At 43.0% G+C, this 27,069-nt stretch overlaps 1 protein-coding gene across 7 annotated transcripts in view; it reads right to left on the bottom strand.

The window, feature by feature from the left end:
* The window catches only part of SAMD4A (sterile alpha motif domain containing 4A), a 259,702-nt gene that overhangs the window by 77,554 nt on the left and 155,079 nt on the right, over nt 1-27,069 (bottom strand). For all 7 annotated transcript variants that reach the window (XM_027776640.1, XM_027776642.1, XM_014592415.2 and 4 more), the window contains one exon: nt 24,844-25,362. In XM_027776640.1, the coding sequence (XP_027632441.1) occupies nt 24,844-25,362 (519 nt within the window). The remainder of the gene's footprint in view (nt 1-24,843; nt 25,363-27,069) is intronic.

Below are 27,069 nucleotides of genomic sequence, written 5' to 3'. Positions count from 1 at the left end.
AGAGGTGACTTTTCCATCAGAGTCTGTCATACCAAGGAGAATGTTCACCTGGTGGGGTCTTCCAGAATCTTTACCTACTGACAAACTTTCCCATGCCTATTTACTTCCTCTGATTCAGACTCAACTTGGTCTTTCCTCTCCTCCCACACATTTTAATGTTCAGACTTTATGTTTATGTTCCAGTGGGTCAGGATATGTAACTCGCCACCCTTTTCACTAAATTTCAGTGCCCAGCACTCCTCGAGACCTTCTCTTTGTTCTGATATTTGGAAGCAATATTGATTGGAATCCTTATTCGAAGTATCTCCATTACATTAAGAAATTCAGTCTGAGAACCTACTACGTGGCTGGGCGACACGCGGCTTCTCTTACGTACAAGGAGTTGGAGCTGATGAATCCATTCGCTAATCAGACGTTTGTTGAGTGCCGACTGTGTGCCATGTTCCAAAAACAGATGGCACAACACGGGAACAGCATCACGGCCTAGGGGATAGTCTCCCAGCCCTCCCAAAGCCAATCTTCTATGATGCTATTAGCGTGTTTACAAAGGTCAGCTCTTTCTTATACCTCAGCTCATTTGGACAAGATTCTTTCCCCCACATTACTTCTCCGCATTGTAAAAAGTCTGCCTTACAATACCAATGAACAGCCAAGCCACAGTGTCCAGGTAAAGGAGCTGCCGGCTGCTCACCAAGGGCTTGATTCTGACAGGAAATACACTAAATTCAATCATTCCTCCCATGGAATGGCTCATCCCAATGTTCTCATTTCTCCTGCACATATAGGCACTTCTGAGAATGTAACTGAGTGAATGGATTCTCTCTACTCCGTTTCCTTCTTTCCTGCCTTGGGCTGGGGGTACTGCACAGCCATTCCCCGAACGCAAGCTAAAGACCCAGTCCTTTGCCCTCTGAAGAAGGCATGATAGCAAACACAAGAGCATCAGCTTCCACCTGCCAGATCTGCCAGTGCCAACTCTGTGTCAAGTACTCAGCTCAGTATCACAGTACATGCGTCATTCCACTCCTTGTGGCAGTTTATCATCACCCTCTCCCGGCCCCCATGTCCCATATAGGAAGCTGAAGAGCAGAGAGGGTAAGGGACTGGTCACGGATCAGGCAGCTGGGAAGTAGCAAGAGCCAAGATCCCAAACCGAAGGTTCTCTGACTTGCAAGCCTGTTTTTAAGCTCAGTATCACACTGCTTCTCATGGTAGAAAGCGAAGCTTACGCTTACTTACCAGGCTCACACTGCTGACCCTGACACTAAACACTCAATATGCAAAACCCTGAGCAAGTCCATTAGCTTCTCAGGACTTTAGTGTACTCATATGCAAACAGTTACAATAATGGTAAACTGATCCTAGCTACCTCTCTAGTTCACGAGGTGAAGGCTCCCCACATCATCCATCCACCTACTCACCCACCCACCTTTCTATCCACTCGTCTACCAAATATGTGCCAAGTATCCACCTTGTGTTGGGTATAGGCTGGGTACGAGGAAGGACGGTGATGAAAACCCATGAGAAGATGCTTTTTGAAATGACAAAATATTAGTCACCTGCCTGGAAAAAGAGTTTAAGCGAATCTGCTCATGTACTCCTCATTCGGCACTTGGTGAACTCTGTCATAGGGCTCTGTACTGGCCTGTTTATGAAGGCAACATATGCCCGGAAGAGTACACGTAAAAGACAGGGCTGCGCGGATACAAACAGCCTGTTCTATCTTCTATTAAGTCATGGCCTTCTCTCATTTAGAAACACACATCACCTGGGAGCCGCAAGGTGGTGTTAATATTCTAAGTAACACTCTGCATGAAGGTGAAGAATTGCTGAAGGAAGTCAAAATTTTAGGTGATTTCATCTGCAATTAATTTGCCACAGTATGTCAAGGGCTAATGAGAGTTTCTGAGGAGGTAGTGCACCAGGACCAGGATGCCTCTCCAAACCCTGGTGTTCCTTTTGAGAATGACAGTTTCCAGGGAAATACATGAAAAACAAAATCTTGCTTCTGCGGCATATGTACATATTATTTCCCTGGCTGCAAGTTGGTTATTCCCATGCACTCGTTTAAAATCCATGGCTCTGAGTAGCATAAAGAGTCCCTGTAACTGAATTAGCCATCACCTGCTCCACCACATGGAAGGCGTTTCTTCACCATGTGGATTTTCCCTCAAATGGCTCACAAGCTTACGGTTTTGGTCTTCTGTGGGTGTTATGAGGGCAGAGTTAGGCAAGCATTTACATAAAAAAAAAAAAAAAAAGCCAAACCAGAATCTTTTTATTTTAAATTAAATGCTGGAGGAATAGTATACTTAAGAGAAACAACCTAGAATTTGCTCCCCTTTAAAATGTAACATAACCACAATGTTTCCCTAAATGAGCTGACTCAAGAATGGATCCCCGCGACGTGAACATTCAAACTTGCCAGATGCCAGATGGGGTCGGTATAGAGCTTTTCTTTCTTGAATCAAGTTCTCAAGAACATTGGTAGCAAGCGATGCCAGCATTTTAGTGAGGAAGTAGCTATTGCTGCTGCTTAGTTGTCCACTGGCATTAGTCCTGGTAGAATTTTTTTTTTTTAAAGGAAAAGGTGATTTAAGTGAAAGTAAAAGTACATTCCTGCGAGGCAGGCATTGGCCTGAGTGAACAGAGAAAGAATGGCTCAAAAGGCCTCAGCAGTTGCACTCTCGGTCCTGGTGGAATTTTAATGATGGTGCTTTCTTGAGCCCTTCCTCCAAGGACATTATTATATTATTATTATTCATTAGATTTTTGCCATAGGATTTGTGTGCTTGACAGAGAGAGAGAGGGAAAGTGAGAAATTCCCCCCCCCACCAGGGGGGATGGCCATGCCACAATCTCTTCTCCATTCTCCTCTCAGGATTTGGGGCACACAGACTGGCATGTTTTTTAAGCCACTGGGTCTGGGACCCAGTGAATTGTGGAGTTGTCCATATGGGATCCAGTGCCTTAACCACCTGCTAACCCAAGAACATTATTTTCAGAAGACTAGAAGGTGTCAGTGACAGTGTAATTTGTTCCCCTCATTTACTCTTGAATTATTCCCAAATTCCAGAACTTTAGAACAGGGAGGGACTTCAAAATACAATGAGACTGAATATCCTCTAATCTTCCACTCCTTGCCATTTCAGTTGTGGAAGCAAAGACCTAGAAAGATTCAGCCCAAGGTCACTTACTCAGTGAAGTTGATTTTGAAGTAAGACTAGAACCTCAATGTTTTGGTCTTCATTCATATCATATCAATGGGCATTAGTTTTCATATCAACATCATTCATGGAGAGGGGTAGAAAAATAGATCTATGATCTAAAATAGGTCATCTTTCACTTAACATCAGAGTTCTATATTGCCGGACCCAAATGTTAAAGCCTACAGTTTTGTCTGTCAGCTTAAACAGCATAGCCTAAGCATAGGAGGACCGAGGGCCACTGAAAACCATGATATGCCCTTGAGGCTTTTCTAAACCTAGAGCTGTCCTTTAGGTAGCTAGGATAAGTTTTCTTCCTAGGATGAGCTTTTTCAGGTCCATGCACTCTGTTCCTATCCTTCTCCTACCTGCTATGTGGCTGCCTTCAACTCAAGATACACCATAGAATCCCCATATTTGCCTAACAGATCATAGGAACTGCCACTACTGATAGGAAATCAAATGTTTTTGATTTGGAAAAAAACAACACCTTTTCAGCCAAAGTACCCACCCAAGAAGACTAGATTCTCTATTATAGTTAGTCCTATTAATCAGTTTGGAATGTATGTAGTGATTTTGTTTTTAATTGTGAAAATTACATTTAAGGAGAAGTTCACAACTGGAATGTCTATATGTACAGTACTAGAAGCCATCCTTTACCTTTTTTTTTTTTAATCTAATGAATTGACCAATTTATTATTTGAAAAGACTGGGCATTTTCACAAGAATCACTGTTATAAGACCTGGGCCTTTGAGATAGTTATTATTTATGGGTACTTTGTAACTAAGCAGAACTACACAATTTGTTATTTTAGAGCCTAAAATATTTCAGGGGGAACAGATGGTGGCACAGTGATAATGCCACTAGACACACATGTGAAAGGTCCTGGCTTTGTGTCCTGGGTCCTCTCTGAGCACACTGGACACACGCGCATGCCTGTGACCCAAGCTGGCTGAGACAGGGGATGATGCGAAGACCCTCTTGGGTATGCCACTTGCTTTCCCTCCATCTCTTCTTTTAATGGAAGAAATCAACTTAACAAACAAACAAACACAACTCAGGGAACATTTAATCAGTCTTCTGCTCTCTCCAGCCTGGTTCCAGATATTACAATGGAAACTGAGGCAAGGCTCTGAGTAGCATAAAGTTTGATTTAACTATCTAATTCTCCAAGACTGACATAATTATGGATAAGACAGTTATCATATATCGGGCTTTAGGCACTGCCCAAAGAGATCCACATAGACACCATTCAGTTCTGCATATATTCACTCACATGTTGGACATCTACAATCCATCAGGCTGTATTTTGAATAGCGGGAAGCCCGTCGTGAACAAGATCAAATTCCTGATCTCTTAGAATTTATATGCTAGTGAGGGAGATAGATAATACATGAGTAGACAAATTATTTAAAAATAGACTGTCAATTTATGCAGATGATATCTCAGTTCCTTCTGGAAACTCATTAAGATGATAGCAAAGGCATAAACCCACGAGGACAAAAAATGCTGGAGCAAAGATGATAGGCAATCTAGGGTTATCAGCAGACCACCAAGTTAACAAAATGTTGGAAGGAAGAAAACAGAAGAACATAGGGGAACTGACTCGGGAAACCAAAGAAAGACGATACCTATGCTCATAGCCAGGGAAGGCACTGCAGTTCATGCTGTAGAACTCCCAGAAGCTCAGGGTTGGAGAAGGTACCTCTGAAGGGAGAGGAGTCCCGAGGGCCTAAAGCAGGGAGTGTGGGGAACATGGTGCTAAGTCACTCTCAGACAACCTGCTTCTGGATTGGAGTTTTGTGTGTGAGGAAAAAGAAGGAAAGAAGGCCATACGGTGGTACAGCAGTCAAAGGCGATGCTCTATGAGGCAAACCAACATAGGATTTGTATCCAGACACCTTCCTCAACACACCAGGGATATAAGATGCCCAGGATCCAGAGTTGGCTAAAGCTTGTAGCATCAGCACCCTTTTGGAGGTGCTCTCTCTCTCTTGCTCATGAAAGGAAAAAAAAAAAACTTTGAAAAAAGAAAAGCAAAACAAGAAGTTTTGGCAGAAAATATGTCTAGAGTACAGGGAGACAATTATATTCTTCCCCCACCTCACACAAGCAGATGATAACCTCTTAGCACCTTTCTCCTAGAGGCCCTCTTAGAATGCTGGAAGCTAGGTCTGTCCTTCCAGGAAGAGGCTGGAGGATTTTTCTAGGAGACATGGCAAACTCACTGAGAAAAGAATTGTAGATGGTGATATGTATGAGCCACTAAAAACCAGCCAGGTCAGGTTCCTACCTGATCTGTGGGGAAACCCAACACACAAGGTTCTCGTGCTTTTCCTCTTTTTATATGACACCAAAGAAAGAAACAACAGACACCTGAGAAAGTCACAGCCAAGAAAGATGAATGCATTTCTCCAAGGGCACACAGCTAGTAATCAGTAGAACTGAGACTCTAATCCAGGTCAGTCTGACTCCAAAGCATGTGTTCTCAACTGTAACTTGATGGTGCCCGAGACCTTTCTGGCTCTCGATCCCGCCACCCAGTGTATTAGCAAGCCTGCCATATCTGTACACCAGCACATACTCCTGAATGAACATAGTACAGCAAGAATGTGGGGTCACTGTCTCACTCTTCCCTTCTTCGATCCTGGAAACCAGGCCACTTCCTATGTTAGATTTGAGTTATGGATCCAAGTTGGGACACTTCTAGAGAGACCGTCTTATCTTTGAACTATAGGGCTTGAGGAAAAGCAAACTTCTCCAGCACCTAAGGAAGACCTCAACTCTACTCTGTCAGAGGCTTGGGGATATGATTTCTCACAGGAACCTCACGACGGCCATTAGAATTGCTTGAGAGAAATTTCATTGGGATTCTTTAGATTCTTTACATTGAAGATAAATCTGGGTATCAAGCAGGTTTCTTTTAGAGTTCTGGCAGCTTAGCCAAGGGCCCATTCAAATCCTTGACCATCTGGATGATTCCTAGAGGCGGAGTCTACGCTGACTGCTCTAACAGGAAAGGGCAGATGAAAAGGTGGTCCTTCACCTCCTTTTTCAAAGTCAGGACTCTTAAAAGAATTATCCAAGCAAATGCTTCCTTTTCCTCATGTCATTTAGGGTGGCAGAGAGGTCCTATAGGAGTTAATATATCCAGAAATGATACCACTCACATAATAGGATGAAATGGCGTCATGAAAAAAGGACCCAAAGGTAAAAGCCATCTCCTGGGTTAAGGAATTTCAACAGCCGTTTTGCATGGAGTCACACCAGTTTCACTACAAAATCTGCACCTAAGTGGACAGCCCAAAATGCAAAGTCTTTAACTAAGGACAGGCATTTCTTGGCTGCTTTGTAGCTACTTTTCCAGTGGTGAAGACCCAAGAAGTAAACATGAAATCCTTTGCTTGCTCTGCTCTTCAAGGAAAAGCATTTATTCCTTGTGTTGACCTTTCTAAAAAGTTTGTCTATGCAACTGCAAAAGGATGGAAGATGGCGCACGCGTGCACATGCACACACACACACACACACACACACACACACAACTTAGATAAGGAGATGGTCACGAGCATGACCCAGCAGTGCACTATCTTAGTTGAGGACTTAAAGAGCTTTTCTCTGGGCAACTGCTACTCCAGTACCCCATAATTAGCCCGCTCTCTGCACTGCATACAGATTTGAGTGGTGGGGGAAGAAGAACAGGAGAACAACACTAGAAGCAAATAAAAATTATACAGCTGTCTCTAGCTAGAGAGAGAGAGAGGGAGAGAGATCGCCAACAGAAAATTGGGGGAAAGGACTGCGACCATATAAAGCTTTAAATTATTCTTCAAAAATCTCATAGATTGAAAAGAAAGTCTTCAAGTGACACATCATTTACTTGCAAGGCATCTCCTTCCTCTGAGCATTGACAGTACTCATTCCTGAACAACAGCGAGCGCTGCAAGGAAGCTTTCCTTGAATTTAGACTCTACAGCTCAGATGTGCTTGCAGGGATTGCCTGGCTTCAACGCTGTCATTCTTACACCCAAAGTAGAGACCCTCTTGGGAATCCAGACCTCTCAGACCTTGAAGTTTGGCACACAATATTTGAGATTTCAGGTGAATCTGGAGCTACACTACCAAAAGTAAACAAATGTACAAATGTGGTCATTTTCACCCAAAGATGCTATTTCTCTACTCACAGTGAGCTCTGACTTTTAGATTAATACTTGTATATAACATTCAGTTAGGGGCATTAACATTAGGCTGCTAAACCCAGCAGGGTGAATGATAATATCACAGACACAAAATAATTCCTTGAATAATGATGAACATATGTGAACAATACCCTTCCTCACAATCTAACTCCCTAAGGCCTAATGACGACATCGGAATTCTTCCAACTCTCCAAGTAAGCTGCAGGCTTGAACATTGTCCCAATACACCCAGCAAAGACAGACCCAGGAGTGTTCTAGCCAAGTCCTCATGCTGACATCTCTCCTCAGCAAGCTCTCTCTGGCTCCTGGATATATTTGGGAAGCTACATTCTCTCCATTTAGAAGCACAGCTGAAGGAAGCATTAGAGTCTATCCAGCCTCACCTAAGTACATAACTTGCTAAAAACAGCAAAACTGGGGCCAGCAGGTAGTGTGGTGGTTAAGGTGCTGGACGTCTCCCCCCCACACCCATATGGCTGTCTGTGGTTCGAGTCCCAGACCTGGTGGCTTGCTTTCTCACTTTCCCTCTTCTCTCTCTCTCTCTCTCTCTCTCTCTGTGTGTGTGTGTGTGTGTGTGTGTTTGTGTGTATCTCTGCGGAGTGTATGTGCCCTCTAGCTAGTTAAATAATAACAAGTAAAATTCAATAATTCTAAAACAAACCCAGAAAAACTAATCACCTAAGTAATCCCAACATATTGAGAATAATCCCAACAAATAGAGGCCTGTTATACACATTGCAAAAAAATCACCTATAGAAATCTTTGAAAGTTTATTATCTACTTTAATTGCCAGAGTGTGCACACATTTGCCAGAGACAGAGAGATGGAGAGAGAGAAAGTACCCCCAAATGGGGGCACAGCCATGCTGCAATTCCTCTTCTCCATTTTCCCATCCTGCTGGGATCTGGGGCAGCACACACTTGTGCTCACAGGTCTCAGTGTGTCTTTCAAGCCTCCAGGACCAGATTTTTAAATACTCAGCCATGTGGGATCTGGTTCCCTCAACCACGAGGACACAGGGCTGACTTCATATTTATTTTTAATACTTTATTAACTTTGATAGAGAATCTCAGGAACTAAGGACCTTAAACCCAGATTTTAAGAGTTTCTACCAATGAAGATTAATCAGCAACAGGACAATTCAAAACCCAAATCACAGTTTTAGGCAATGGGAAAATAATTTGATTAAAAAAAATGGTCATAAGGACCAGCAGGTGGCACAATGGCTATGTCACTAGACTCCCATGTAGTCGACCGCAGTTCGAATTCTGGACCCGGTGGCTTAAACTCACGCTGGGCGTGTGTGTGTGCGTAGCCAAGATCCCAAGAGAATGGAGGAGAAGGGATTGTGGTGTGGCTATTCCTCTGGGAGTGGGGTGGGAGGGGTGATTTCGCACTTTCTGTCTCTCTATCTCTGTCTTTCTAGCGAGCGCACTCGCCCTATAGCAAAAACCTCCTCCTCCCCCCCCAAAAAGAGAAAAAATTTGGTCATATTAGGCAACTTCACAGGAATAAACCCACTGTGTAATGACACATCTCAATGGTATGCACTTTCTTTCATATGCTTCACTTTGATACTAACAACAGAGAAACAGCGTATGCTTGGCTTCTTAGTATTTTCCCTTTGGGACTAACAGTTGACATAATGGGTATGTTGCTGGACTCTCATGTAGCTGAATGTGGTTCAAGTCCTGGACCCAGTGGCATAAACTCACACTGAGCATATGTGCGTGCATGCCCAGGATCCCAAGAGGAGAGTGGAGGAGAAGGGACTGTGGCATGGTCATCCCCCCTGGGGGTGATTTCTTGCTTTCTGTCTCTCTCTCTCTCTCTTTCTGGTGAAAGCATGCGCCTTATAGCAAAAACCTCTCAAAAAAATAAAATATTATCTTTCAGCCAGCCCTTTTTTTCTAAAGAAGTTGACTTTCTAGGTGCTGTAAGACAGTGTCAGGTGGCTTAGCTATCCACTGATACTAACAAGAGGCTGCTACTCAGGAAACCGAAACTGAGGGACACATGTATAACTTGGGTATTGCAAAAGTTGTTATTTTTTAATCCAGAATTGGTGGTAGCTTTTGAAACAGCCCAAAACTTGTACATCTCTGCTCTTACTGTAAAATCTGTCTGACTTGGTGGCATGTGAGTAAGACTAGTAACAGGCCAGGTATTTATCTCAGCTCTTAAAACAAAGACCCTGTGAACAGTCCACTTCTCATCCAAAGAGGCTCAGTTTTCAAGTGGCCCATGATTCAGGCATCAAGCAACAAATCTGGTGATAAAAAAAATTTTCTCTTCTTTATGATAAAAAAAGGATGGAGAATGCACATTTGTACTTGTCGCATGCTCTAGGATATTAGCATTATCAAGACATTCACCATTATTGTTGGCCAATTTTCTTCTTTCTGTATGGCAGAGACTAAAAGACTCATGACAGTACCCATCCCACTGATAAACTTGTAATGTGTTTCTAAATGATCAACTCGCTCCTTACATGGCATTATTATTCCAGGCTAAGTCAGTTTGTCTTTTCTTTTAGGATAGCTTCTTTCCACCCTATCTCTTCACTAACATATTTTTTCCCCTTTTACCTATATACGTGTGTGTGCGCACACATGCATGCTTGCATTTATTTACTCTATTTATTCATTTCTTTCATGAGAGAAAGAGAGAGAGAGAGAGCGAGTGCACCCCAGCAGGGTCTTCAGGGACCTGACTCAGCAGTCCACCTAGCCTCAGGCAGCTCCAGATCTTGAGTACATGTGTGCTGAGCATATTCAGGGAGGTCCCAGGATACCAACCTGGAACCTTTCTAGGTGGATCAGCCTCCTAGAATGTTGTTTTGCTGCTACACCAGTATCTGGCTCTATTTTATATATTTTTTAACAGGTAATTCATGGCATTATCATAATACTTTAAAAGGCAAACTGAAAATCATTCTCCCACCTAATCCCTGTCTGCCAGACTTTCCATTTCCATCCTCAGGGGAGCAGTTACTAGTTTGCATGTTCTTTTCAAAATGAGGGGGACCAAAAGCATCTGATTTTTCACTGAATATGTAGGTAATGCTGAAGACAGCAGAAGGATCTCTTCCTGGCTTGACACATCCCACTTCTGCGTGAAACATCTCCTAGACATTTCGCTCTCCTCCCCCACCCACTCCAATGTGACGATGATGTGCACTCTAGTCTTGTCATTGGCACTCTAGGAGGTGGAGACTTTTCTACCTGAAAGTGCTAAAAAGGATCCTTAGGGGTCTTCTCCAATCCCACACCTTTAAAAGAAATGGGAGTCCCCAAGAGCATCCGATCACACACGAAGCTAGAAGTGGAGTGAATTTGCTAACCCACGGCTCTTTTCACTATGGTACAGTATTTTTCTTCCAACCACTCTGCACCTTTGGGACTGGCTGCATTTCCCTGGCCTGTATCTATGTGCATAGTCTCCTTTATCCCTACTAGGTCCTATTACTTACAGATCATTTTTATAGATTTGAATATCCCTACACTTAGTTACTAATTTACAAAAATGATTTGTGTTAATAATGGATCCAAAGAACCAAGATCAATAACTTTTGCTTTTTACCTTGCTTTTTACTCTTGCTTATCTCTTCCATTTTAAGGTATTTAGTAAATATGTCACTGGTGCAGTCCTCCAGAGGGTACTTAATATTTGTGGAAGGTTGGCTTTTTTTTTTTTAAATTAATTTTAGTCATCATGATTATTCCTTTTCCAATTTGCCACAGGGCACATGCACTCACCAGAGAGAGACAGAGAGAGAGAGAGAGAAAGAGAGAGAGAAAGCAAGTCCCCAGGTCCAAGACTCAAACCACATTAGCCATGTGGGAGTCCAATACCTTGATCACATCACCTGCTGGTCCTGGAAGGCTGGCTTTCTATACAGCTGATTCAGAGTGTCTTGATTGCAGCCACTTGGTTATGAAAGTCTACTCCAGAGACCCTATTTCACTATAGTGCACTGCAAAGCCTGGGCTGGTGGGAAATGCACCCCTTCCTATTATCAGTATTAATGATGAGAATAGTAATAACAACAATAATCATGGCTGTAATTTGTCAAGCATCTCCTACTGGCAAGTGCTCTATGTTTCTCATTTCATTCTCACAAGCTGGACCAACCGGTATTCTCCAATCCCTGTAAACTACTTAGTGATGCTCATGGCTCACGGACTCTTTCCAGACCATATTTTCCTTCTGCTCCCACCACCAACTTTCAGGTATACCAAAGATTTGTTGAATTTTCTTTTTCCAAACCTGTTTATGTCAGCTACTTACTGCAAACACAGTATTTTATAAAGTATTACAGAAATGATGCATGAGTTATAAGCTAACCACATAAAAAGTTGAAATTATTTAGAAATAGCCAATGTTTTTGCTCAAGACTACTGTTGAATTCAGTGAGGATGACACAACTATAAGCTAAATTATAAAAAGAAAAACCAGAATGTGAAAGATTCTGTGCTCTTACTGTTTTTGCAAATGCCTGCAAATTCCTGCTTCACTTTAAAGAAATCAGAGGGTATGATTTAAGCAGGAAAGACGAAGAGCTATAGTCAGGACCCTGTCCTCAACGAAAGCACAATCATGCAACACAAAGACTGCACATGGATTTATGTTTAAAGTTAAAATAATATGTGTAAGACCTTGTTACTTATAATTCCTGGCTTTAAACAGCTATCAGGATGAGCACGTCAACTACCCATCCTGATCAAGCCAATTAAGAGGTCTCTACTGAAATTTATTCCTAGTTTATAGATGAAGAAGGAGGTTTAGAAGTAACTTGTCCATAACGACAAAAACCTAGTTATCAGTGGAGGTGAGCTTTTAAACCAAACTATCTTGCTTTAAAGCCCATTCCTGATCCCCCCACCCCATCCCGTTAGCTATAGCGTATGTGCACTCACCAGAGGAAGGGAGAGAGGGAAAGTGAGAAAGCATCCCCCAGGGAAGAAGGCCATGCTGCAATCCCTTCTCTTTCATTCTCCTTTTAGGATTTTGGCACACACACACATGCCTGGTGTAGTTTTAAAGCAACCAGGTCTGGGACTTGAACCGTGCAGTTAGTCGTGTGGGATCCAGTCACCTTAACCACCACGCTACAGGCTGGCCCCTTGCTTGCTCGCTTGTTTGCTTTCTTTCTTTCATGAGAGAAAGAGAGAGGGCAGGAGCAAGCCCAACAGCGTCCTCTTACTATGATGTATGCCTAGCTTTAGCCAGGTAGGATCACAGGCATGTGCGTGTCTAGCGTGCAAAGAGACACTCCAGGACACAAACCTGGGACCCTTCCATGTGGCTTTAGCATGGCAGACAGTTGCATTACTGCTGTGCCACCATGGCGGGCCCTGTTCCTGATCTTGATCAAGAATGCTTCTTCATTTCTACCCTATCTAAAACACCACCCAGCTCCTTACGTTTCCCTTTGTATAGCAATGTCTCACTGCGCAACACAGAAGACCAAGGCATAAAATTATCCGGTACAAATCTTTTAGTTCCACATGGGTTTTGCTGGGCTTTTCTGTAAGGATGCATCTCTGCAAGGCTGGCTGTGAAACAGATCTCTAAACAAGCCCTGTGCTCTCATTGGCTATACTCTCCAGTTCTAGCCATGTTGTTTGTCTATGGAAATGAGCCAAACTTTTGGCAAGGAGCAACTGAACTGCAGTATGTTGGAGTTTTAGCCTTTCTCCAACCACAAAAACCCTTTATATCATTTTCTAGATTTTGGAGCCTATTCCCTAACTTACTTCCCATCTCCATATCCTTTTCTTAATTGACTTATATCTAAGATTGCCTGATATTTTTTAACCTGAAGAAGGCCAGAGTAGGAACAGGGGGATGGTAGAATGATATTTATTATTTAAGAGTTAGAGAGTATACATCACATTGACAGTAGTTGCTGCCACTAAGATTTACTCTCACCTTGGTACTTGAAACCCTGAAATTCGGGGCTGGCAAGTGGCGTGGTGGTTAAAGGTGCTGGACTCCCACCTGGCCGACCACAGTTCAAATCTCGGACCTGGTGGCTTGCTTTCTCACTTCCTCTCTCTCTGTCTCTCTCTGATCAAACTGAAAAATAATAATGATATTAATAATAAAGTTAAATAAAATAATTCTAAAAAAAAAGAAGCCCTGAAATTCAAGGATTCAACCTGCTTGATAGTAAATACTATATATATATATGTATATATATATGTGTGTACACACACATACACACACACATATATAATGAGACTTTGAAAATATTGTCCATTTTTAAAATCCATACATTTTTTAAAAATTAGATATTTTCCATGATCTTTTTGAAGGTCTTGCAAATAAGGTCAGCCATGATACATAACTTTCTTCAGTGTAACCTGAATTTGCCACTGAAAATCACAGAAGTGAGAAAAGATTTTTTTTTTAAGTAAATGCAAATTTTAAAGTCTTCTTGTTCAGGACCAGCAGTTAGTGTAATGGCTATGTCACTGGACTCCCACGTAGTCAACCGCGGTTTGAGTCCCAGACCCGGTGGCTTAAACTCACGCTGGGCGCATGTGCGTGCATGCCCAAGATCCCGAGAAAAGAATGAAGGAGAAGGGATTGCGGCGTGGCCATCCCTCCTGGGGGGGGTGATTTCTCGCTTTTTGTCTCTCTGTCTCTCTCTGTCTGTCTGGTGAGCGCACGTGCCCTATAGCAAAAACCTTTCCAAAAAAAGAAAAAAAGTCTTCTTGTTCATTTGTTTGTGGAGCAGCTGTTGTTAGACTATAACTCTAAATCGTATAAAATAGATACTGAGCTCAAATAGTCTTAAGGAAGTTGACTTTTCATTTCTCCCATCCTCCTCCCCTTTCCTAAACTTGTCCCACTTAAGCCATTTATTCCAGCCAGAATCCATCTTATTTATTTATTTATTTATTTTTGGAGTGGCTTTTGCTATAGGGTGTGTGTGCTCGCCAGACAGAGGGAGACAGAGAGGCAGAAAGTGAGAAATCACCCCCCAGAGGGGATGGCCACACCGTAATCCCTTCTCCTTCATTCTCCTCTTAGGATCTTGGGCATGCACGCACACGCGCCCAGCGTGAGTTTTAAGCCACCAGGTCTGGGACGCGAACCACAGCCGACTACATGGGAGTCCAGCGACGTAGCCATTACGCTAACTGCTGGTCCCAATCCATCCTATTTTTAAAGTATGGTGAAGAATGAGAACATAACTGTCTGCCTCTGTAGCTCTTCCAGTGTTTAATAAATTTCACTGTCATTAAGGCCTAAAAAAAAATCCCTCCAGATGGCACAGCCTCATGACCCAAGGTGTAGGCCATGGAGGTCTTTGCTTTTTCCCAACCAGGGGGATTGATTTTTGATACACAATAAACTAACAGGGTTCTTGCTTACTACAGTGTTTTTCTGATTGTCTTTTCCCCAATCCCTAGAAAACAAACACTAGGCATGGTAAGAAAAAACATAGTCCCATAAAACTGGGCCTCTTACAAAAGGAGAAAAGATTAGTCAGTGGCAAGATCGGGTGCTCTGAGATATCACAGAGCCATCTTTACAATGTAGAATGTATTAGGAAGGCCAGTGCCATACTAAAAAAAGTTTCCCCAAAAGGGGAAGGAAACTAAGGCTAAAAATATATCATGCCAGCTGTTATAAATGCTTCTCAAAGGAAGCAAACCAACTATTTCATTAGTTACCTCTTTGAAGAGCAAATGAGGGGTTAAGCAAAGAATGGAATTTTTCAGTTACATGCCAAGTTGGCTAGATTTGGGGGCGGAAGAAAGTTTCCACCAATAGAGTCTGTTAGTGCAAGACAAAATAATTCCATACAAATGTAAAAGAACTCCAAGTTACACCAGTAGCTCCAAAAGCTTAGGGTGGGGAGAACCTGCAGCCTGTAAGGCAGAATCAGGGTCTCCGGGCCTCGTCCTTCCTTTTGGTTTCCAAGGGAACACTCACACAGACCTTCTTTTTTATCAGGCCTGTTTCAAGCTGCCTAGTCTCTCCCTTCCTCCCGAGTATCTGTGATCTAACGGTTCCTTGTAGGCTGACGAGAAAGAACTTTAAGTGGCTGGTGGCCTTGTAAGAACATGTGAAGGACAGAGGGACAAGGAAGAACTCCATGAACAAAACAGGTGTGCTCCCAAAGAACTGGCCCTGGTTGCCTAAGAGCCAATGGAAAGGGAGGATTTTGTCAGTTGCAGACCAAGGGTTCCCACGTTCCCTGAAATTCACTCCCACCCCTCCCCTTGCTTGCTGAAATAGTTCTGTTTCAGATGTTGGCTCTGTGGGGCTTAGCAGCAGACATCCTTTCTGGTAATAGAAGGACTTCTTTCCCACCCAGAAGGCCCCAAACAAGGATCAACTCCACACCTGCCCAAAAATAACGGTCCAGGTACCAGATACTCCCATGTAATTTTTTTTTTCAATGTCTTACTTAGAATTATAGATATACATGAAATTGCAAAATTGCTACACAGAGAGGCCTCATGTACGCATCACTCGACTTTCTCCAAGGTAATATCTTATATAACTATGGTGTATTATCAAAAGCCAGACATTGACATTCACACAATACAACTAAATTACAGGCCTTCCTCAAAGGTTTTATATGCACTGATTTTTTGGGGGGCAGGAATTTGTGTAGGGCTCTATGGCATTTTATCACATGTATGAATTCATACAACTACCCCCCTCCACAATCAAGATCACAGTATGTGTTTGAAAGTCTGTTAGTATTGAAACTGATTCGATAAAATAAGTTATAAAAGGAGCAAGAGTAATAATAAATGTCACTATAGTGATTGTGACAGAAGGCTTCAGTGATCAATATTATCAACAAATATTTAGTGCATTCCTAGGGACATTTTCTCATTTATTTCAGAAATTCATTATTTTCATGAACATCTGCCTAGTGAGCCCAGAAATGTATTAAGTCCCTACTGTTCAGCAAACATTTATGGCAGGGCAGGCAGGCAGGCTTTGGTTCACATGCCATCTCTTATTGAATTATAGTGGCTGCCCAGAGGGGCGTATTGAGGAGGATTTGGAAGCCACATCTGGGCTTAGCAAGAGAAAGCCATTATTTAACAGAGACCGCGCCAGGGGAGAGCAACAGCTGAATGCATGCCTGGGATTTGCCATCTCCACCATTTCTGTGACTTTTTGAGCCACACACTATCCTAGGTATTGGGGAATAGGGATACAGAAGACACAGCCCTGTCTCCAGGGAGTTCATGATTGGAAGGGGGAAGTGAATATGCTGCTCGAAGACTGCAACACAGAATGCGAAGAGCTGACATCGGGGGTCATAGGTTGGTGCAAAGTGAACACACAGGGGAGTTGCAGAGAAGCAGCAATTCGGGCTGGGTTTTACATCTTGTGCTGTGGAGACCAGTGAGGCTCTAGGGTCTGTGTGGAAGTGAAAGCAAATTCAGGGTCAGAGAAAACCAAGAGTCTACTAGCTACTCATTGATTCTGAGATAGGATGAGGAGGGAGAGGTATGCAACCGTGAGTAAGAGCTAGATCCTGGGACCTGACTGCCTCGGTTCAAATCCCATATCAAGCATTTAGTTTATCTGTGACATCGGTCTTCCAGTTCATCTTTCTGTGCCTCAGTTTTCTCATCTGTCAAGTAGAGATAACAATAACACCCACATCATGGGGTTATGTGGATTAAATGAGTTAATATTTATGTAAAAGGTTTAAACAGTATCTGATTTGCAGTGAACACTATGTATCAATAGATGTAGCTGCTGTTATCCCTTACTTTTTACAAACTGCAGTACCAAATTTTTAAAAAGTACATTATTTTCATCAGAAAAAAAAAATCAAGATTAAGAAAATAAACACCGGGACCAGCAGTTGGTGTAATGGCTATGTCGCTGGACTCCCATGTAGTCAACCGCGGTTCAAGTCCCGTACCCAGTGGCTTAAATTCACGCCAGGCAGGTGTGCATGTGTGCCAAAGATCATGAGAGAAGAATGGAGAAGAAGGGATTGTGATGTGGCCATCCCCCCTGGGGGGTGATTTCTCACTTTCTGTCTCTCTGTCTTTCTGGTGAGCGCACACACCCTATAGCAAAAACCTCTCAAAAAAAAAAAAAAAAGAAAGAAAGAAAGAAAGCAAAGAAACACCAAGGTTCTAGAAGCTGTCCTATGAATTTCTAGACAAGGACACATCAAATGGAACATGTTGAAATAATTTTGGTACCCAAAGTTTCTGAGTTCCTGCCTCATATGGGGCTAGCAAAGGTCAGCCTGTTTTCAAATTTAAATGCAAAGAATTCTAAGAAAAAAATTAGGTACTTCAAAGATTGGAATAGAAACAAGTTAATTTCATTTGTAGCTATGGCTCAGTTTTCTGACAGATCTATGTCCACCAGTGAAGAGTAGAAAGGATCAGACGAGCAGATGGGGGCAAATAAGTGGCACTCCACACAAAGGAATTTTGTAGGTTAAGAAAGCCAGGACATACAGAGGGAATGTCACAAAGCTTGTGGAAAATACAATTAGAGTACAAGTTTCTTTTCATGCAAAAAATTTTTTGAAATCCATGCAGAGTTTTCTCACAATATGCATTTTCTCTGGGCTTTCTGAACAAAGTTTTTCTTTCTTTCATGAGCAAGAGAAGAGTTAGACAGACAGACCAGCACCCACAACAGGGTCCTGATGCTGAGATCCACCCCTAGCCGTCAGTCAGCCTGAGATCACAGGAATGCGTGTGCCCAGCACAGCCAGGGAGGTCTTCACTCTCGAACTGGAAAACCATCTCATGTGGGATTGCCTTGTGAAGTGCCATGTTTACATGACACTGTCTGGCCTTGTTGTCTATGAATTTCTTGAGGGCCCCTCATATTCTCTTCTTGAATGATTTACTTTTTCTATAGCAGACTTAGGAAGGAAGCAATTTTAGAGATACAAAGCCAAGTTCTAAATGCCCTACATTTAGGATTGCTTTTGATGGTGTAATCAAAGTTGACCAAACCTGGTATAAGGTTTATGACAGCCAATATCTTGGTCCTTTCTGGTCCCTCAGGCTCATGATAAAGAATCTGAATATTCTTGCTCTCAATCATCAGATCCTTGAGTCACCTTGTAAGGACAAGGATGTACTGAAAAATACATTTTTCCCTCTCATTTTGATGCTATTCAAAATGTTGCTTAATAGACTTCTCTCAGGGCCAGCAGGTGGTATGTTGGTGAAGGTGCTGGAATTCCCACATGACCAACCATGGTTCAAGTCTGGACCTGGCAGCTTGCTTTCTCACTTTCCCTCTCTTTCTCTGTCTTTCTCTGGCAAAATTGATGTGAAAAAATAAAATAAAATAATTATTAAAAAATAGACCACTCTTCTCTTGTCCTTGAGATCTCACTTGATTTTTGTCTCTGCAATCAATAAAAGATACTCCTGCCTCTGAATGAATGAAAATAGGATAATTCTCTTAGATTAGGACTTAGTTGTTCCCTCCCCACACCTGAGAGTGAGTGAGCAAGTGAGGAAGGGAGGGAGGGAAGGAGGGAGGGAGGGAGGGAGAGACAAGGAGGGAGGGAGAGAAGGAGGGAGAGAGAGAGAGAAGCACCCTCTGCAAGATCTGGGCATGTCATGATCTCCTTCCTCTAGCTCCCAGCCCATTGAACCTTGGGCACTCAAGCGTGTGTTCAGCATGTTTCAGGTCAACCAGGCTGGAGATTTGAACCACAGTAGCCATGTGGAATCAGATTTCTCTTAAGCAGCACATCGTCACCATGCCAAGGAGACAGACCTAGGACTTGGTTTTTGCCCCTATTCCTTGGCCTCATCCCAATCCCTTCCTTCAAAAACTGCACGGCTCCATCAACTATTTCTAAGGCCTTCTAAAAATAATTTTCTTCTATCTCAATGTTTCAACATTGTCTCAAAGTCAACATTCATCCAAAGTAAAGTTTGTCGCTAGTTCATCTCCCTAACCTATCTCTAATCTCTCTCTCTTTTTATTTTGGAGAGGATTTTTTTGCTATAAAGCATGTGCGCTTGCCAGAAAGACAGAGAGAGACAGAGAGACAGAAAACGAGAAATCACCCCCCAGGGGGGATGGCCACGCCGCAATCCTTTCTCCTCCATTCTCCTCTCGGGATCTTGGGCACACACGCACACGCGCCCAGAGTGAGTTTAAGCCAATGGGTCTGGGACCCAAACCATGGTCAACTACATGGGAGTCCAGTGACATAACTATTATGCCAAATGCTGGCCCCAAGAGACCCCTTTAAAACACGAATCAGATCATGTCACATGTCTGCCTAAAATCTAGTAGCTTTTGAGATTACTGAGAGCAAAAGTCAAAGTTCTTCCAATGGTTTATAATGCTCTATTGAATGTCTCCCCATTCTCTCTCCAACCTCTCCTACCTTGTACTCCCTTTCAGCCACCAGCCTTCTTGCTTTTCCCCAAACAAGTCAGGAGCTCCTCTATCTTAGCATCTTTGTTGAAGCTTTATGTCTGCCTGGAATATTCTTTTCCCAGACACCTACTTGGCTAATTCTCACACTTCCCTTAAGTCTCTGCTCACACATTGTCTTATCAATAAGGTATACCCTCACTACCCTATCTCATAGTATAATTGCCCTACCAACTAGGCTTGATCTTTATCCTACCCGCTTTCCTATTTCCATCTCAACTTATCAACCTCTAATGAACTATATAATGTCCTTATATAATTTATATGTTCTGGCCTACTAGCCCCCTGAGAGAAGGCAGCTTATCCACAGATGTGTCCCAAGTAGCTGGAGCAGGCGAGGCATTTAGTAGGTGCTCAATAAGCATTTTTTAAATGTGTGAACAAATGAGCAAACCAACAACAGACAGGGGGTTTAAAAAGTTCATGAAAAGTGTGTGTTATTTTAAAAATGCATGGATTTCCTTTTTTCTCCAAAATAAATTCATTTTCAATTTAATTTTCCATGAACTTTTTGAAGTCCTTTCCTATGTTCAAGTCAGTACTGAATCCTAATAATTCTACCTACAAACATTTCTAGTATCCTTTCCTTCTGCTCTGTACTTCTTCCTTTCTTAATAGTACTTTGATTACAACTGAGTTTTTGAAATCTACTGGCTGTACTTATCACTTGTGACCCATCTGGTTTGCTCATAGATGCCTACTCCCTTAGTACGGTGTTGCTTGTGTCACTCCCATGCCCATGGTGTAAATGCTTGGGTTCTTTAGGGGCCTTTGGGTTCCTTCCCTCAGTTTACTTTTCTTCCTTTTCTTCATTACCCCTCCTTTTCATGAACTCTTCTTTCTCTTTACCATCCTCCATCCCTGCCTATACGCTATAACCCTCATTCTTTCCTTGGCTCACAACGCAAATTCCTTCCCAAATCCTCTCCTCCTTTCCATCCTAGCTCACTTTTCATTTCATCTGCAAAGGCTTTCTTGACCCTCCAGTTCATAAGGATCTCCATTCTGTACGTTCACAGCACTTCAGGATTAGGCTCCCTTTCAATGGACACTTAATGTTATCTGCCTTGTAACAGCTCTTAGGGCATTATTTCACTGTAATTTATATAACTCATGAAGTGTTATGCAAAATTTTTGTGGATAATAAATCTGGCCAGAAAGTAATACTTGATTTGAAATTGTAAGACTGATTTATATGTCTTCTCTCTCTGATTTTTATAGGCTCCCTGAAAGTGGAAACAATGCCTTAAGCTTCCTTGTTTTCCATGGATTCAAACACAGCGCCAGGTGCAGAGTAGGTAGATACTTGTGTGGCAGTAGAATGATTTAGAATCCATGTGGGGAAAAGTTCCCAAAGCTGAGGCCCTTGTTGAAGGAACAAATACCAATACAATAAACCAAGATTAAAAACAAAACTAAAAACTCTTTAAGGGAGGGATCAGCAGATGGCATAATGGTTATGTCTCTGGACTCCCCCATAGTCAACCACAGTTTGAGTCTGGACCTGGTAGCTTAAAATTCACACTGGGCACACATGCGTGTGTGCCCAAAAATCCCGAGAGGAGAATGTAAGAGAAGGGATTGTGGGGTGGCTATCGCCTCCTCTCTGGGGGTGATTTCTCACTTTCTGTCTCTCTCTGTCTCTCTGGCAAGCACACAGTCCTATAGCAAAAATCTCTGCAAAACAAAAACGAAAAAATATATATAAAACAAACTGTTAAGGGAGCAGCTTTTCTAGTTAGTTACTCTTTATTAATTGTCTTTTTCTTTTTTTTAGACATTTATTTATATATTTCATTTAAGAGACAGACAGGGAAAGATAGCACTTCCAATAGGTCTTCACGGCATGATCGATCCCCAGCCTCAGTCAGTCAAGATCACAGGCATGTGTGCTTTTGCCTGGTGTGCTCCATGAGGTCCTGGGATGTGAACTTAGAACCTTCCCCAGGTGGGTTCAGTTGTGTCACCTGGCCCCCACTAGCTGTCACTAATGCGATTGATAATTTGAAGATGTGTAGCACTAATTGATTTCATTCTTATAATTATGCTGTTTAGCGCAGATGTTTTATTTTACTTTGAAAGATATAAGAAAAGCAGCTCTTGGGTGTGGTAGAAGGAGGTTTATGTCCACCTCACTTCCTTTCTTTTTCTTTTTCTTTTTCTTTTTCTTTTTCTTTTTCTTTTTCCTTTTCCTCTCTCTCTCTCTCTCTGTTTTTACAATCCACTTTCTATTTTAGTAACATGGCCCAAAGTTACAGCACACTCAAGGCCTCCTAACCCATGCTGCACGGCTGCAGGGTCGGGGAAAGGTGCTTCTACCAGGTGACGATCAGCACTGAAAGGACAGCACAGACCCGGGATGTCAGCGCTCTTCTCCTCACGGCCTTCCCCTGCTCCTTCTATTTATTCATCCAACAGACACCAAGAGAGTGCTTACTCTTCCCACTTTGGCCAGGGCTGGGCCTTTCCAACACCTTACAACACAAGGTGGATATCATGAATGCTCTGATTCTACAAACGAAGACCTTGTTCCGAGAGAGTAAATGACTTGGCCAAGTTGTTGTTAGCAAGTGTCAGGTCTGGGACTTAGATCGGGGAGGCCATTGACTTGAAGTAGTTGCTCTATTAGGTCATCGGGAAAGTCGTGACGTACATGTCTCTGTTTTTCTATGCAAAGATGCATCATGACTTTCCCAACAACCCAATATTTGATAGAGTCATGAGTGAACAAGTGACCCAAAGGCTGGTAGTGCTGACAGACACAATTAAACCAGCATAGACAATACAGAGGAGCACTGTATGGCATTCACGGTTTGTTAAAGAGCTATTATTGAAATGTAAGTGTTGATATGGTCAAAGTGTGTGAATGAAACTTTTTGGAGGGAAAAGCTGAGCTATTTTACTTTCTTTGATGATGCTCTGAAAGAGAGCTTCAACTCCTTTCTTCTTCCAGAAACTATAATGTAGTCATCTGGCTATACCCCCAAGTTCTTTTCAGTTCCAGTACCACACAGGAGTTTAGAGGTCAGCAAGGCCATAAATCCACAAATTTCCACCCCTCTGACTGCTAGGTGGCCGTGATAAGAAAAAAGGGCCCATTGACTACAATCTGATAGCCATTTCAAAGAAATAATCTTATCCTGACCTGACCCTGAATGTATAAATTGGGAGATAGAAATGTGTATGTCCCAAGGCTAATTTCAAGATAAATGAACTAAAACTCAATTCCTTAAAATACCAAAAACCAAATTAAAAGAGGGAAGGTGGTGGGGAGCTTATATCTCTCCCAGCAACCAAAGAATTCTGTAACAATTGCGAGCTCTCATCACTGGCCCAGGACACTCAGGCCAAGAACTCTGTCATCTGCCCTATGTGTCTGTTTTTTTTTTGGAGAGGTTTTTGCTATAGGGCGTGTATGCTCGCCAGAGAGAGAGAGACAGAGAGACAGAAAGCGAGAAATCACCCCCCAGGGGGGATGGCCATGCCGCAATCCCTTCTCCTCCATTCTCCTCTTGGGATCTTGGGCACGCACGCACACGCACCCGGCGTGAGTTTTCAGCCACCAGGTCCAGGACGCGAACCGCGGTCGACCACGTGGGAGTCCAGCGACACAGCCATTACGCTAACTGCTGGTCCCCCTACGTGTCTGTTTTAATAGTCACAGCCATCACTCTGCCATGGAGGCTCATGAAACTATTCTTGCTGACTATTCTATGAAATAGACTGACCACCATCAGAATATCTTACCCAATAAAGTTAATAATTACCTGATTCCCAAAATGTCTAAGCTACCTATATCTAAATGTAAAAATAGGGAAAAAAAAAAAAAAGGAATCTTATGCTATAGCAATATCAATGTAATATCTTAAGTATGTCCTTGATTATTCTTCTAAGAAACTGTTTCAGTTAATGTAGTTATAATTCTGCACTCCTACACATGTTTGAGAAAGCCACTTAGAGATCCATTAGCCAAAAGACCCAAGTGGAAGTAGAAGCCAAGGAGGTGTCACTGCCAATTCTTAATCTTCTCCCATCTAAAATTGCCGGTTCCTGATGTTGACAGGCACCTCTGGCCTAACTAGAAAAGCTTTCCCCGAGAAAGCTACCCGGCAGACACTGTATTGATGGACCTACGCACTGAGGAGTACCACGGGATGATGGCTCTTCCACATTGCTGCTTCATGCAGACACCAGTGGGGGTTTGGCACTTTGCCTGGCTTAAGTCAGGACCGCAGAGAGGACTCCTGCCCCCTACTCTGGGTATAGTAAAAAGAGCAGAGGCTGTCCTCTGACCTCTCCTCCTGACAAGCAGCTGCCAACCCACCTCTCCTAAGGGGTTAGATGGAGTGAGAGGAAGTCAGAGCAGTCACACCGGGCCACAGCACGCAGCAGCAGCATTCTCAGTTAGCAAACCTTCTCCCCTGGCCCGGAGCAAAATGCCCCAGACAATTGGGTAAGATTCAAACCAGGGAATGCAAGGGAAGGAGGCATTCCAGGGTGAAATTAAAAAAAAAAAAAAAAAAAAAAGTTGAATAAATCAAAGGATAAACAGAAAGGGAGAAAAAAAAAAAAAAAGAAAGAAAAGAATATGCATAAAGCCCATGAGGCTGGCTGGTTAACCATGGATTATAATCAGGTTTAGGGACTCACACGGTAACTCAGTATCTTAGCAAATCGCAAAACCCCAGGGTAAAAGACGTGGGTGAAAGGCATTTCTATTTGTGAAAACAGGAAATGTCTTTCCTTCACCATTTATTTCTATTTCTTTCTTTATTCTTAGTCTGTTGGAAACCTAAATTTGGACCATCAATCACTTTGACCTGCCCAGGATTTTCATCTGTTCAGAGTCAAAGAGCAACAAATATGGGGGTCCAGAGAGCCCTTTCCCACGGCCATTCCAACCAGCCCTTCTCTCCTGGGGTCACAGGGTGTTCAGAGCAGACACTGTCAGGACATGCCACACACAGCAAGTCACCAAACTAGACCGTTCAAGGGTTTCCAGGCGACTTACTTGTACTTGTGCTGGTTCCAATCGTATTGATTGTGGTGGGGACGGACGAGGAGGAGTAGAGGGGCACATGGCCATTCTCACACCCCAGGCTTTTGTCCTGCCAGTTGGAGGCGTTGATGCAAATCCCAGAGTCCCGAGAGTTCTGCCACCCATTGAGCTTGTCGTCGGAGTTCTGTCTTTGGTGATAGTAGTGCGTCTGTCCGTAATCCACAGAGTCCGAGCGGCCTCGGTTCTGGCCGCCAAAGCTGGTCGACGTGCGGTCCTCCAGGTGATTCAGCCACATGGCTAAAGCACTGCGGTCTTCCAGCGAAGTGGCCGGGTGTATCAAAGCATAGGACAGCAGCTGCCTGCTCTCCTCAATGTGCTGGTTGTGTTCAATAGAGTGCGCCAGGATTTTGGGCAGCAGTTTCATATACTCTACTTTTGCGTCGAGGTTTCCTGGCTTCAGCAAAGGCAGGTGAGTTAACAGGAGAGAAATCACTTTATCCTTGGATTCCTGTTGCCATTGGTTAATGATTCCTGAAAAGGAAAACAGAGAGGACAAATAAGCAAATATACCCACAACGACACTAAACACCGCACTCTAAAGAGAATTTCTGCGGGTTAGAGCCCCTGTCTATGTACCCTGGCTATATGTTCTTAAAACAGCCCGTGCGTCAGATTATCAGGGGCCAGGAACTCTGAAACAGATCAAACATTCTTAGGTGTTTGGGTGCTCAATCTAATTCTCATTTGCGTCTCCAGAGAGGCTACAACTATTAATACTTTGGTGGAACTGAACAGAATTTACAGCCCTGTTTCCTTTCTTAGAAAAGTCTAGCCCCACCTCCAGATAGACAGGGGCGAAGATGAAGACAGTCTCCATGAAAAAAATGAATGTCACCAAAGGTCCACATAGAGGGTCTTTGGAGTGAGGATGCCTCCTCTGTCCCAGACATCAGTTGAAAAGTGGGTTAAGTCTTAGCTAAGGCATTTGTGTGAAACTGGGAAAACTTCATAGACGGAGAAATCTGATAGGAGACAAAGAACTCCCCTCATCGCAGGGCTGTAAGCCTCTAAATTTCCCATAAGAAGCACACACAGTAGAACGACTGTGGGCTCAAAACCGGAAATAAGCAACTAAGACTTGGTTCCAGGGTCATTTCTGATCATGCATGCTAAGGAGGCTATTTTTTGATATATCATGATCTGCTTGTTTTTGTCATGGTAAAATATTCATAATAACGACCATTTAAACAGTTCTGTGGCATTAAATACTTTTTTAAAATGTACAACCCTAACTACCATCCATTTGCAGAACTTTTTCATCTTCCCCAACTGAAACTCTGGCCCCGTTAACAAGGACTCTCTACTTCCTCCTCCCCCAGCCCCTGGAAACCATCATTCCATTTATTTATTTATTTATTTATAATGTTTTTGCCATAGGGCATGTACATTCACTGGAGAGGCCAGTGAGAGAGTAAGAAATCCCGCCCCCCTAGGGGGAATGGCCACACCACAATTCCTTCTCCTCTTCCTCCTCTGGGGATTTTGAGCAAGCCCACACCCTCTCCCAGCATGATTTTCAAGCTGTCAGGCCCAGGACTTAAACCAAGTTTGACCATGTAGGAGCTCGGAGCCTTAACCACCATGCCACCTGTTGGCCCCATCATTCCATTTTCTGTCTCGGTGTGTCTGACTGCTTTAGGTCCCTCAGAGACATGGAATCATGCAGTACTTGTCCTTTTATGACTGCCTTATTTCACTGAGTATAACACCTTCAGGGTTCATCCAGGTGAAGATCTGTTTTTAGCATACTTACAAGGATCCCTCTGTTCCATCCCACTCAAAACACAAACAATATGCTTTGCTTTGACTAGACTCAGAAAGGAACTTTGTTCTAGTGGCTTATAATTATCTACAGGCCTTAGGGCCACAGGAAAGGAATCTCCTTTCCAGAAAAGTTACTCATGAAACAACATTCTCACTTCTGGCCCACTGGCCCTATATGAGGGCTGAGGCTGGACAGTCTAGCTGGCTTCCATGTGGAATTTGCAAGGTCAGAAGGGATTTCTGGAGTTTAGCAGAACTTAGGCTTCACAATCCTAGCTAGGCATGAAACGACAGAATAAGCTCAAGTCCACTGTTGACCATAAACTACAAATGCATCAACATGTCCTGAGAGGCCTCTCAAACCACAGGAAAGAATCTTCAAAGAAACGTATTAGCAAGGAAGGTCATGGGAGA

The sequence above is a fragment of the Tupaia chinensis genome, unplaced genomic scaffold (genome assembly GCF_000334495.1).
Source record: "Tupaia chinensis unplaced genomic scaffold, TupChi_1.0 Scaffold000688_1, whole genome shotgun sequence".
Lineage (NCBI taxonomy): Eukaryota > Metazoa > Chordata > Mammalia > Scandentia > Tupaiidae > Tupaia > Tupaia belangeri.
Note: the sequence above shows the minus strand (reverse complement) of the source record. Positions and strands in the feature narration are given on the sequence as shown.